The sequence below is a fragment of the Micropterus dolomieu genome, linkage group LG22 (genome assembly GCF_021292245.1).
Source record: "Micropterus dolomieu isolate WLL.071019.BEF.003 ecotype Adirondacks linkage group LG22, ASM2129224v1, whole genome shotgun sequence".
Classification (NCBI taxonomy): domain Eukaryota; kingdom Metazoa; phylum Chordata; class Actinopteri; order Centrarchiformes; family Centrarchidae; genus Micropterus; species Micropterus dolomieu.
In genome coordinates, this window is record NC_060171.1 from 19573519 (window position 1) to 19585613 (window position 12095).

Consider the following 12095-nt stretch of genomic DNA (forward strand, 5'->3'; position numbering starts at 1 on the left):
TCAAAGAAAAAATCTCCATCCCCTTTCTTGGCTTCCATTTTCATCTCTCTGCAGCTCTAGCCAGCTTTTTTAAGGCTTTTGGCGCTGTGTGTTCTCTGAGAAAAATTACAAAAGACAACAGGGAATGCTCTCTGCTCTGCATAGATGGAATGCAATGGCAATGTGTTAACTGATTTATGCAAAGTGAGATTTTTTGCACAGGTGCCCTGGGTGTGTGTGTGTGTGTGTGTGTGTGTGTGTGTGTGTGTGTGTGTGTGTGTGTGTGAGAGAGAGAGAGAGAGAGAGAGAGAGAGAGAGAGAGAGAGAGAGCTGCATGCAAGAATTTGCCTTCTGGACACTTACTCTGTATCAGCTAATTAAATTTAAAAAAATGGGAATTCCTAATGTCAACATCATTAGGCCAAACAGACTGTGAGTTGATTACTGTATCACTTATTACTCATGTAGGATGGTGCACATGCGCAATCAGCTCTTCCCCCTTCCCGCGCCAACTGAGCCCAATCTTAAAACCGCGAGCAGCCGCAGACAGATCATCGGTTTATGTTGGAGGATGGATCAGTCTGAGACTGACACAGACTTGAGCTCTGCAGGAACAGCGTCCTTGCGGTTGGAAACTGTACTCATCTGCCAGTTTTTGTTTTTATTCTGTAAAGGAAGACTGATCATGAGTCATAAGATCATCAGCTCCTATATTTGTCCCACAAGAGTCTGTCATCTTGACCAGTGGGATTAGGATGAAAATGTGAAAGTTGGATTTTGTAAATTAGTGGTTCTAACAGGCGCTAATCCAGACCATTGATTTAAACGAGCTGAGGGATGTGAGGGACACACAGCTGGTCAAGTTTGATATCAAACCCAAGAAAACGTGACTCCAACTGAGAGGATGCATGTAGGTGAGTGGGATGATCCATATTTGCTATGATTTAAGGCTTTTGCCGAAATTGTTTCTTTCCTTTCTGTGTCTGAGGGGGACTGAGAGTTTCCAATCTTTGTAGTCTTTTTTTCGAGATGTCTTTTTCCTGGCAGACTCCCGACACATTCGTGTACCTTACTCACAAAGTTCTTAAACAGGTACAGTTTGCATGTTTTTTCACAAAACGATTGCCGTCATCACAATGAAGCTATATGGGGAGAAACAGTACGGGGATTTTTACAGCTGGTTCATAGAGACGTTTTAAAAGACAGGGACACGTCAAACTAATCTTTCTATTTTGAAAATGTCTCTGGTATAACGATTCATGGTGCTGAAGTGACAGCTCCCCACTTGTGCTCTGTGCACTCTGTCTTTGCTGGTGTAAAAGTAAAGACACGTTTAGCACGAAAGAAAGAAAAATCCAAATTTTTCAAAAGGGGGAAATCTGTTTTCCCTCTTGCATCAGCATGTGGTGGCTCAGTGCCCGGGCAGGAGGATTTGGGCTGCTGCTGCCTCAGTTCCTCCTCTACACACAGAATATGGTTTCTGTGGAAGTGGTTCAATGGAGTACCTTCATTTAATGAATAAAACCCCTTAATTCTTCCATGAAGGGTCAGCTGGAGACATTGTAGATGATGACAGTGTAGCTAAATTTCTCTACACTTTCCATAATTTACTGTCAGCTAATTGAAATTCAGTTGAAATTCTGTGTTACAGTAGGCCTACACTTCCATAGATTCTTATTTGAGGTTTTCTCAAGGTTAGATTCTGGATGTCTGGTTTCAAATTATTTTATAGACATGAAGTTATTGGACACATTTTAATTAATTTTATTATTAGGCATGGTAACATGGAATAAAGCATTTAGAGGCCCATGTGAGCAGAGTACAAACAAGCCATCAAGTAATGTCCTACATAATAAATGCAGTTTGTGAGTTGACATTTACAGCAACATGCCACTTTGGTGAAAACCAAAATTTTGTGGCCCGGTGCCACTGGACTAGCAGCTCTATTAAAGTCATAGCCTATTTTATGTAGTAGTATTTTTAAGCTAGTATTTCATGACATAGATAATTTTTTTGTTCACCATGAGACATCCTCGCACAGCATCTTTGCAGACATCAGTTCCTACGCTTGTCCACTGTGTGATATATAAATCTTAGTTGGGGATAAAGCAAAAGAAGGATGTAAAAATAGAAGGAAGAGTTAAGCAAACCCCGCGACCCTGTACGCAGGATAAGCGGTTGACGATGGATGGATGGAGTTAAGCAAGCAGATGGTTGAAGAAGCATGTCTTTATTCTTTCCTTCCAAGCTTTTGAACTCCACACCCTGGCCTGATATATACATTTAGGGATTCGGCTGAGCGCACTGAGACAACGAGCAGAGACACACAAATCCTGCTAAGCTCTCTCTCTCTCTCTTTCCTTTATTCCTTGATTGAACCCTTACTCGCATACTGTCGGCTTATTTTACAGTCTGGATATTTCTCCTATTCATTGAGGAGGGATTTGCTCTGGCACAAAAGACTAAAGGTAAGACTGATATATTCACTACATGAAATTAAGACACATAATGTAACTTAATTGGGTGTATTTGTCTTCACATTGTATAATTAGATGCACAAATAATCTTTCTATCATTAAATATCATAATGACATGTGTCTCGTGGCTCTCCTATACATAAAGATGGAGGCGCAGGATCAAAAGTGGTAAACCCCTCTCAGCGGCCGCTGCAATCTCGTCAGTGTGGAAACTGGGTACGATACACAGATGGTGGCAGCTTCAGCTCCCCAAACTACCCAAATATGTACCCTCCAAACAAGGAGTGCCTGTATGTACTGGAAGGTAAACAACAACGCACACATGAGCCTGATAATTTCACTGCTGGGAAAAAAGTTGAGCTCCTATTCCAGTTTTCTTGAATGTTGCAGATTTGTCTTGTGAGCTGTGGTGGAAATGAAAGGAAATTCCAAGGAACAAAATGACACTTAAATTTGTGATGACGAAGAAGAATGCAAACTGTTGTGATGTAATGTTAAAATTGCTCATCATCAATTGGTCCCATGTTTGGATTATATTTAAGAATGTTTCCTTTGTGTTTTGATAATATTTGTTTTGGTAACAAAGCCATGGCAATGTCTGAACAACTTAATATGCAATGCCAATGTTTTCCCTCTGTGGCTGTTAAAGTACGAAAGAGCTGGCAGACAATAATATATTAAACTTGTAGGGCAATTTTTACAGAGTGTACACAAACGGTAAAAGCATTTAACAAGTACATGTAAGAAAAATAAAATAAAAGACAAGTAGTAATTTAAAAAGGAATCAACATGGAGGTTGAGGGGAAAGAAAGTGAGAAGGGAAGGGTGTTGCATAAAAAAAAAAATAAAAGAAAGGTAGCTCGTTAAAAATGGAATCGTAAAATGGAAGGAAGGTTAGAGAATAGATGGGGACAGGGGAATGCAAGCTTGAAAAGGTGTTTGCCTGTCGTTTATAACTTTTTCACAGTGCAATCCTGATTACCTTGCACATCAAAGAATCACTTTCTCTCTTTTTATCTATAATTGCTACTGGACCCCACAAAACTAAGACCTGCAGTGATTCTACATAAAAATATCATCACCAATGAGGCAAATCTTTTTCACTGCACTGTCCGTTCTCTGATAGCATTATATCCCTGGATCACCTCTGTGCCAGTAGATGTGATATGCCGCTCTGCTTCCCCCAGCCCAGCCCCGCCAGAGGATAGAGCTCCTGTTTGATGACACCTTTTACATAGAGGAGTCTTTTGAATGTCGTTTCGACCACATCGAGGTGCGGGACGGGCCGTTCAGCTTCTCGCCACTCATCAATCGCTACTGTGGCTCGGCCAGTCCTGGACTTGTCCTCTCCACTGGACGCTTCCTGTGGATCCGCTTCTACAGTGATGAAGAGCTGGAGGGGACTGGCTTCCAGGTCCAGTACAGCTTTACTGCAGGTGATTAAAACACTCTGGGATGGTTCATCGATCCCTGTATGGCAATGTTCATACTGCACCATCCTATTACTCACTTCAATCAAATGCATCTGATAGTGTGATATTTGACTGTCTCTATAATTTCCCCTATGAAGACCCTGAATTTCATCTGCATGTGGGAGGACTCTTAAACCCCATCCCAGGTAGTGTAACCACACAACTCAGCCATCTGAAATAGCTTCAGTTGCACATCTTTAGATTAATAGCTGATGCAAAGCCATGGTTGCCTTTTCACAGTCACCTCTGATCTCCTTTTTCTCTGTTATGTTTTCATTTTATCTGCCTCTTTGCTATTACCCTTTGTCACTGTCTGTGGGTCAGATTGTCAGTTTGAGCTGTCTGGGGCTGATGGCCTGATCCGTTCCAGTCAGGTGGAAGAGGATTTTAAAGTGAAGCCAGACCAGGCAGTGGACTGCATCTGGACTATACGAGCCCCAGCAAACAACAGGGTACGGCATGTGACATGTTAAAGTTGGACATTTATGCCATGTTATCTAATGCACAACAGCAGAATACGCTTTATTTCCTAAAAAAAAAAACAAAGTCTCCACAATATGAAGTTGAGAAGAGGGGATGTGATACATTGACAAATAGTACAGTGGTTGAAAAGATGAGCCTGCAGTGCATTTTACATTCTGCAGAGCCTCCACATCTATTGTGATGTACCGTATTTGTTCCATATCCTCTACATAATCTTAAAGACAAAACATGTGGGTTTCAACTTCATATCACATACACATACACATCATCATAGCAATCAAACATTTACTGACTGTACGAAAGAAGAAAATAACAAAAAGTACATTGTATATATGTCATTGCTTATTCCAGATTTACCTGCAATTCCTGGAATACCAGATGGAAAACTCAAACGAATGTAAGAAGAACTTTGTGGCTGTTTATGATGGCAGTAATGCAATTGAGGACCTAAAGGTAATATATGTCTAATATGCAGTATGTTACTCCAGACTGTAAAATGAAAGCCCCATGATCTGATGTGCTTTATTTGTTGTATACTGTATTGCTTTATACTCTCAGTTCTGAATTTCTTTCTCCTTCTGCTACACAACATGGTTAATCTTTTTTTCCTTGTCATACATGCTCATTTTAACAAGAATGATAAATATGTAGCAACTGTTCTACAGACCTTGGTGTCAATGAGACTACACATCAAACTCTATAATAGAAAATGGTGTGTGGTTTCTTGCAGGCCAAGTTTTGTAGTACAGTAGCTAATGACATCATGCTGGACACTGGTGTGGGAGTAGTGAGGATGTGGGCTGATGAGACAAGCCGTCTCAGCCGTTTCCGGATGCTTTTCACTTCTTTTACAGACCGTGAGTTTCTCCTTCAGATTATTCTTAACCTCTGTCATTTTACATTTTTACCAGCGTCCCTTTAGTTAAGTTTCTGCAGCTATGTCAGGGCAAGTATAGTATGTTGCAGAAATATTTGTAGCAACACCCTCCTGTGGTTTCTAGTCAGTACTGCAGCTATTTTAAGCGTAAAATTGTTGGTAGCAGGCCTGGAATTTCAACATTTTAGGGGCAAGGCCACTTGGCCTTTAGTATTGTCACTCTTTTGAGGGCACAAAGCCCAAATGCCAGAGCAGCAAGCCATCAAATAAAACAATGATTTTTAACTTAAAGGATATTTTGGTATTTTTAAACCTGGGCCCTATTTTCTCATATATAGTATTTTGGTGTCAAAATGACTAATGGATACAAAAGGTTTTGGAATCCGTGCAGTTGATGGCTTTCAGCCAGCAGCCGTGTACTGCCTACAGTGGCTAAAACATATTCCATCGGGGTAATTATGCTGCTTGTTTTTCCCACTGACACTCTCAGACTGTTATAAAAGGTGTCTAACAACATCATGGAAAGGATCTCTTTGAGTGACTCCCGGCCCTTTGTTTTTAACAAGAAACAGAAATCTTGCTGAAGGAAAATTCTCTCTCTGAAATCTCGTGAGAGGCGAGTTGTTGCAGGAAACGCCGGTGGGAATAGAGAGAGTTGTTTGTGGTGTATGTAGAGGAACTGCTAGCAAGGCCTTATTTCCTGACTTTACTCTACCACAACAAACTCCTTTCTCCAACTCTGATTCACATTTCCACCGTCATCTTCCTGCAACAACTCACCTCTCATGAAATTTGACAGTGAGAATTGTCCTTGAGCGACACTTTAGTTTCTTGTTAAAAACAAACGGTTTCACCGGGAGTCACTCATTCGGATCCTTTCCATTATGTTGTTAGAGACCTGGTATAACAGTCTGAGTATTTTATTTTGGGTGTACAGTACTGTGCAAGAGTCTTAGGCCGGTGTGTAAAAATGCTGTAAAGGAAGAAAGCTTTCAAAATAGAAAAGGTAATAGATTATGTTTATCAATTAACATAAGACAAAGTGAGTGAACAGAATAAAAATCTAATTCAAATCAATATTTGGTGTGACACCCCTTTGCCTTCAAAACATCATCAGTTCTTCTAGGTACACTTGTACAAAGTCAAGGGTTTTGCAGGCAAATCAATAATTATACCAAACAGCTGCTAATGATCATAAATTCAATATGTAGGTTGAAACACAATCATTAACTGAAACAGAAACAGCTGTGTAGGAGGAATACAACTGGGTGAGCGCATCAAATATGGATACACACAGGAACCCGGGGTACAGAAAAATAGCAGCAGGTGCTCTGGACTGATGAGTCAAAATTTTACATATTTGGCTGTAGCAGGAGGCAGGTTGTTTGCCGAAGGGCTGGAGAGCGGTTCAAGAATGAGTGTCTACAGGCAACAGTGAAGCATGGTGGAGGTTCCTTGTAAGCTTTTTTATGTTTGAAAGCATTCTTACTTTACAGCATTTTACCACACCTGCCTAAAACCTTTGCACAGCACTGTAATTTTGACCGGAACATTTGCCCTGAAGGATTACGTTGCAGCTGAAGCCGTCTTTAGCACGGATTCCAATTTTTGCCCCTACAAGTCATTTCAACATCAAAATATGTGAAAATAGGGCCCAGGTTTAAAAATACTGAAATTATCCTTCAAGAGCTAGAGATGTTTTTATTTTTATAATTTATTAAGTACTAACTTGTAAACAATCATAGCCATTTATGCAACATTTCGAAAGTTTACTGTAACACGTCAGCCTTTTTTAATGTCCTGCTCTGTCCAGGCTGTGATTGGTTGTTTTACGAAAAGTGTTGTTGCACATAAACTTTATGAAAAGTTCGGATCGAGCTGGGCTATGCTATGCTAAACTTTATGAAAAGTTTATGTGCTCGTCAAATTTTATGAAAAGCAAAAGGCACCTGATATAACTAAATAGCCAGCCAGTCAAACCCAAACCTTGCTTATCTTATCCCTATTGTCTTCTGTCTTGCAGCTCTAGCTACAAAACATTGTACTTGTACAGCTGAACTAGGACTGAGGATCTTAAGGGGGAGTATGTGGGCTGGTGCATAAATATAAGTGGGCTGATGATGCTTCCCTCATGTTTGGGCTGCTTAAGCGGCCCACAGGGCGACCTGGTGCTCCCAATGGCCAGTTTGACTATGGCTTCTTCTCTTATTCGCTAATTTATCAAACGTTCTTTCCTCAGCCAGTCAACTTTCTCTTCTCAGATGTTCACTCAGTCACAGCTTTGCAGCACTGACACATCAGAATGGGTTAGATTAAGTCTCCTTGTTGGCCGGAGCTAGATTAGTGTCAAACTATTGTCAGAAATAGCCAGATTTTGTAGCAGTTTATACCAGGCTCTAAAGAAAACCCACCACTGGTTATGTGCGCTTACTTGATGTTGCCAAATAATAATTCAGTGTCTCAATGAAAGACACTTATGTCTAAAAAGCGTATGGACAGGAAAGAGACAGAGGAGAAAACTGCAAAATCAGGTGGGGCGGTGCGGGCGGGGCGTCAGGGCAGCCATAACATTATGACCAATGACAGGTGAAGTGAATAACACTGATTATCTCGTTACCATAGCGCCTGTCAGTGGGCGTCATATATTTGGCTGCAAGTGAACATTTTGTCCTCAAAGCTGGAAAATGGCCAAGCCTAAGGATTTGAGTGACTTTGACAAGGGCCAAATTGTGATTGCTAGATGACTGGGCCAGAGCATCTCCAAAACGGTCTGTTTTGGTCAGTACCTATCAAAATTGGTCTAAAGTTGTGTTCACACTGAAAGCAAAGTTAATAGTCGCCTCGCTTTATTCGCGCGAGTTTAACCGCTGGACATTTTGAGTGTTCACACACAACGCGATAAGCGAATAAACACAACCCGCGAATACTACAGCTATATGAACCCAAAGTAAACCTTTTGCTGTGATTTAATTGCAATAAAACTGATGCTGAAATAACTACAATATGATGCCGATTTGTTAGACATATGAATTCATGCTTTGTCAGGTCTGTCAGCAGGACAACAACTTTTAAAATGTTTGTTTTCTGAATGTAGTTCGGATCGAGCTGGGCTATGCTATGCTAACTTGTTCACAGTAAAGTACAACAATAGCTGGAATAAAGTTACAGACACATATTTTCTGAACTCACCAGGTAGTTCACCTTCCTCGCTTTCTTTTTTCTAAGTGATGTCCAGTTTTGTCCAGTTTTTATATAAATATGAAGTAGAACTCCGGTGCCATCCGACGCACAACAACAACAACAGTGGAACCGGATGTGCACGGAAGCTAGCTGCCAAGAAGCACGAGTGAAAATAAATCAAGTTGTAATCCTCAAAACTAAAGTAAAAAGCTAATTTAATAACAGCACTTAACTCTGAGCACCTCCTGCGAGTAAACGGTGTAGTTGTCAGAGCATAATCCAGACTGACTACGGGTGTTTATTTGTCAAAAAGCTGCAGCACTACTCCCGTACACTTCCCCGTTCTTTAGCAGCTCTCCGTCGGCCAGCGGATTGTCATTACACCGCTTGCCAGGTCCTTTTCCAAACAATGCTCCGAAGCTGCTGGTGACATTTGGGCAGTCTCACCGCTGATAGGCTTTCGCAACACAGCATCAAGCGTATTTCTCGCCCAAGTTGAAAATTCACAGGAATTCGCATCTTTGCATTGACTTTGTATGTAAACAAGCCGCCCAAAATGCTGGATTTGCTTTCAGTGTGAACACATCTTTAAGGAAGGAAAAGCGTTGTACCACCCACAGGGCCATGGGCAGCCAAGGCTCACTGATGCATGTGGGAAAGATGTCTGGCCAGTGTGGTCCAATCCAACAGATGAGCTACTGTAGGTCAAATTATTGAAAAAGTTGATGCTGATAGAAAGATGTCTGAACAGAGGAGTCCGTGCCTCGACTAGTCAGGGTTCTTTTGATGGCAAAGGGGAGACCTACATTATGACCAGCAGGTGGTCATAATGTTATGGCTGATTGGTGTATAATTTTGACAAGCACAAGGCCAAACTGTGGGGGCATCCATGGCCTTCATGGCTGTTGTGAAATTCCTGCCCTGCTTGGTAACAATTGTAGAAAATGGACTCTAATAATAATTATATGATGTGTTAAAATATAACACTCATGCTGGGTTTCTATGTATCCTTTTAAAAAGAGAGAGAGAATTTGTAATTCAGTAAGCACTTTATTACTCAACTTTAATCGATTAATTTCCTCTGACTGTAAATGGCTTTGGTTGCTTTGTCAGTGTGTTGGCATCCCATACTAATACACCTGTGTTTGTGTTTCAGCACCCTGCGGAAGCAGTGCATTCTTTTGCGACAGTAACATGTGCATCAATACTTCTCTGGTGTGCAACGGCATGCAAAACTGTGTCTTTCCCTGGGATGAAAGCAACTGTAAAGGTACTCCAGTTGTGCCAAAGTACTTTGAAACTATTTCTTTGAAAATGTGCTGTCCTGTATAACAATGTAATATCACACATGTTGTGTCTGGGTCTGTTGTGTCACATTGAGCCTCCTTGAGGATGTGTGGATATGATTCTGCCCTCACACTCTCACAACATAACCCTCCATCTCTACTCTCAAATGTCCCAGCAAGTCTGTGATGTGTCACCCTGATACCAAAGAGCAGTCTATATTGGTATCTTTCAAGCTAAAAAACCTTGAAGGCCCTCGGCTGTGTACGGGCTCTTAAGCACCTAAAATAATTGAGATGGCTGTTTATCAGTGAAACAGGCTTTTAGTGACCACTCTGAATTGCTCCTGGCAACCAAAGATACAGACTGTTCTGATGGGTATGGCAACAGGTGAATGACTGATGTACACTCAGAACCTCCAAGTGTCCCTCACATTTTATCTCTCTGTGTCACTATCTTCTTATCCTTCATCCAGAGAAAAAGACAAAAAGTGTTTTTCACAACATCACAAAGACTCATGGAACAGTAATCTGTGTGTCTACGGGTGTGGTGCTACTGCTCCTCATCATCTCCATCCTGGTGCAAGTCAAACAGCCACGAAAAAAGGTAATTAAGTCACAATGACATTATTTAGTATCATGCCACAAAATATTGGTGTAGAAATAGCTAATGTGTCAAGTGTGTTCAACCATAATTTGAAGGTGTTGGTACGTAAGAATAACCTGTTCCAGCGGGCTGACTTCCAGGAAGTGTTTGACCCTCCGCATTATGAACTCTTTACTCTCAGAGACAAGGTTAGTTTGATTACGTTGATATATTATAAGCTGTACATGGTGATTTTCTTTTAACTTTGCAAATGCAACCACATTAAACTTTTTTAGGAAATGTCTGGGGACCTTGGGGAGTTATCAGAGGAACTCCAGTCCCTGCAGGCCCTCAGGAGATCCTCGTCTGGCTCGCGCTGCATTCACGAACACCATTGTGGCTCCCAGGCTTCTGTTAACTCTAACAAAGCAATTCAAGGTGCACATGGCATAGGCAGGGGATTCATGGAGCTCCCTCCTTTCAGAGGGGACATCCAGAGCACCTTGCCTCCCTTCAGGGACTTGAACAGCAGTCTGCGGAAGAAGAGCTGGCCTAGTATGAAACCAGGCCGCATACAGGGCCATCATGGTATGGGGGATAGAGCACTGTGGCGGCAGGATAGAGTGATGGAAGAGGACGAAGAGGAGGACGAAGATGGAAGATATGATGTGTATGTACGCAGAGCAGGAAGCCGAAGAGGGAATTATGAAATGGACAAACAAAGATCCTTGTCCATGGACTTCTGAAAAGAAAAAGACAAGATTATCATGGAAACTACTGCAGCAGCAACTTTTCAATCAGTGCCACAGTTTGGCAACAGAAGTCTACGTATTGACAAAAGAGAGGAGACTGAGTTTCATTTAACACCACAGAACAGATGTGTCTTACTTACCGTGATCCTTGACTTCTTGGTGAGGTTGGGAAGCACATGGTCTGCTACAGAGCAGGGCTCCAGGAGTTTTTAGAAATTCAGGATACTCAAGAAATGCCGACTCTGTTCGGACACTGAAGCAGCCGACGGGGGGCTGTTATCCTATTTGTGATCAGCGTAGAAGTGAAGACGGATAATAAAGCTGTGTATTGTTCTGATTATCAGTGTATTTTTGTAAATACATTTTACTGTAAAGCAAATAGATTTTGTTGAAATTTGTTTTCAGTGTTTATGTTCTGCAAGAATGTTTTAAGAGGAAGCGTGATTACATTTTAAGCAAACTATGGAATCTTTTATCACCTGTATTAAAGAATAAATATCTACATTTCTGCGCCATTGGCTTAGGAAAAGTCTCCTAAATCTTGCCTTTGAAATAGAGTCAGTTTTAACAATACATATAAAATTAACATTAGCAGTTCACCTTCCCAGGGAGGTGTGTGTTCTTCTAAAAGGTGTGTCACACTCTACTGGTCGGAAGTTTCCATATAAAATTATTAGTTAGACTTTATTGTCCCCGCGGGGAAATTCTTTTTCACAGCACTGTACATGTTAAACCCTTAAATAGACAGGGCTCTGTTTGGCAACCTCATTCTTCCTGGTGCTGGATTTTTTTAAAGTTTCTTTTTTCCAGACAGCAGCTGGTACTCGTGTACCGTACATATGCACAGCACAGACTCCACAGCAATGATTACATCACAAATGCCTACTGTGTCACTCAAAACTACAATATACTCTTTTTTCTGTATAAGCAACAATATAAACAAAAACAACAGGGTTGGCCAGAAAGAAGAGTTAAATAATGTACAAAAATGAAAGAGATATCCTTA

The 12095-nt window shown here is 41.2% G+C and overlaps 1 protein-coding gene across 2 annotated transcripts; it reads left to right on the forward strand.

The window, feature by feature from the left end:
* Positions 1-559: 559 nt before the first annotated feature.
* On the forward strand, positions 560-11487 carry neto2b (neuropilin (NRP) and tolloid (TLL)-like 2b). 2 transcript variants are annotated; one of them, XM_046037787.1, is made up of 12 exons: positions 560-893; positions 2391-2447; positions 2602-2760; positions 3644-3892; positions 4027-4074; positions 4253-4380; positions 4763-4864; positions 5142-5268; positions 9625-9738; positions 10228-10358; positions 10454-10546; positions 10634-11487. In XM_046037787.1, exons 1-12 carry the CDS (start codon positions 884-886, stop codon positions 11081-11083), a joined length of 1668 nt encoding a protein of 555 aa, XP_045893743.1. In that variant the 5' UTR covers positions 560-883; the 3' UTR covers positions 11084-11487. The 2 variants fall into 2 exon arrangements, with proteins under 2 accessions (XP_045893743.1, XP_045893744.1); XM_046037788.1 differs by having other exon boundaries at positions 859-893; positions 2417-2447.
* The last annotated feature ends 608 nt before the right edge of the window (positions 11488-12095 follow it).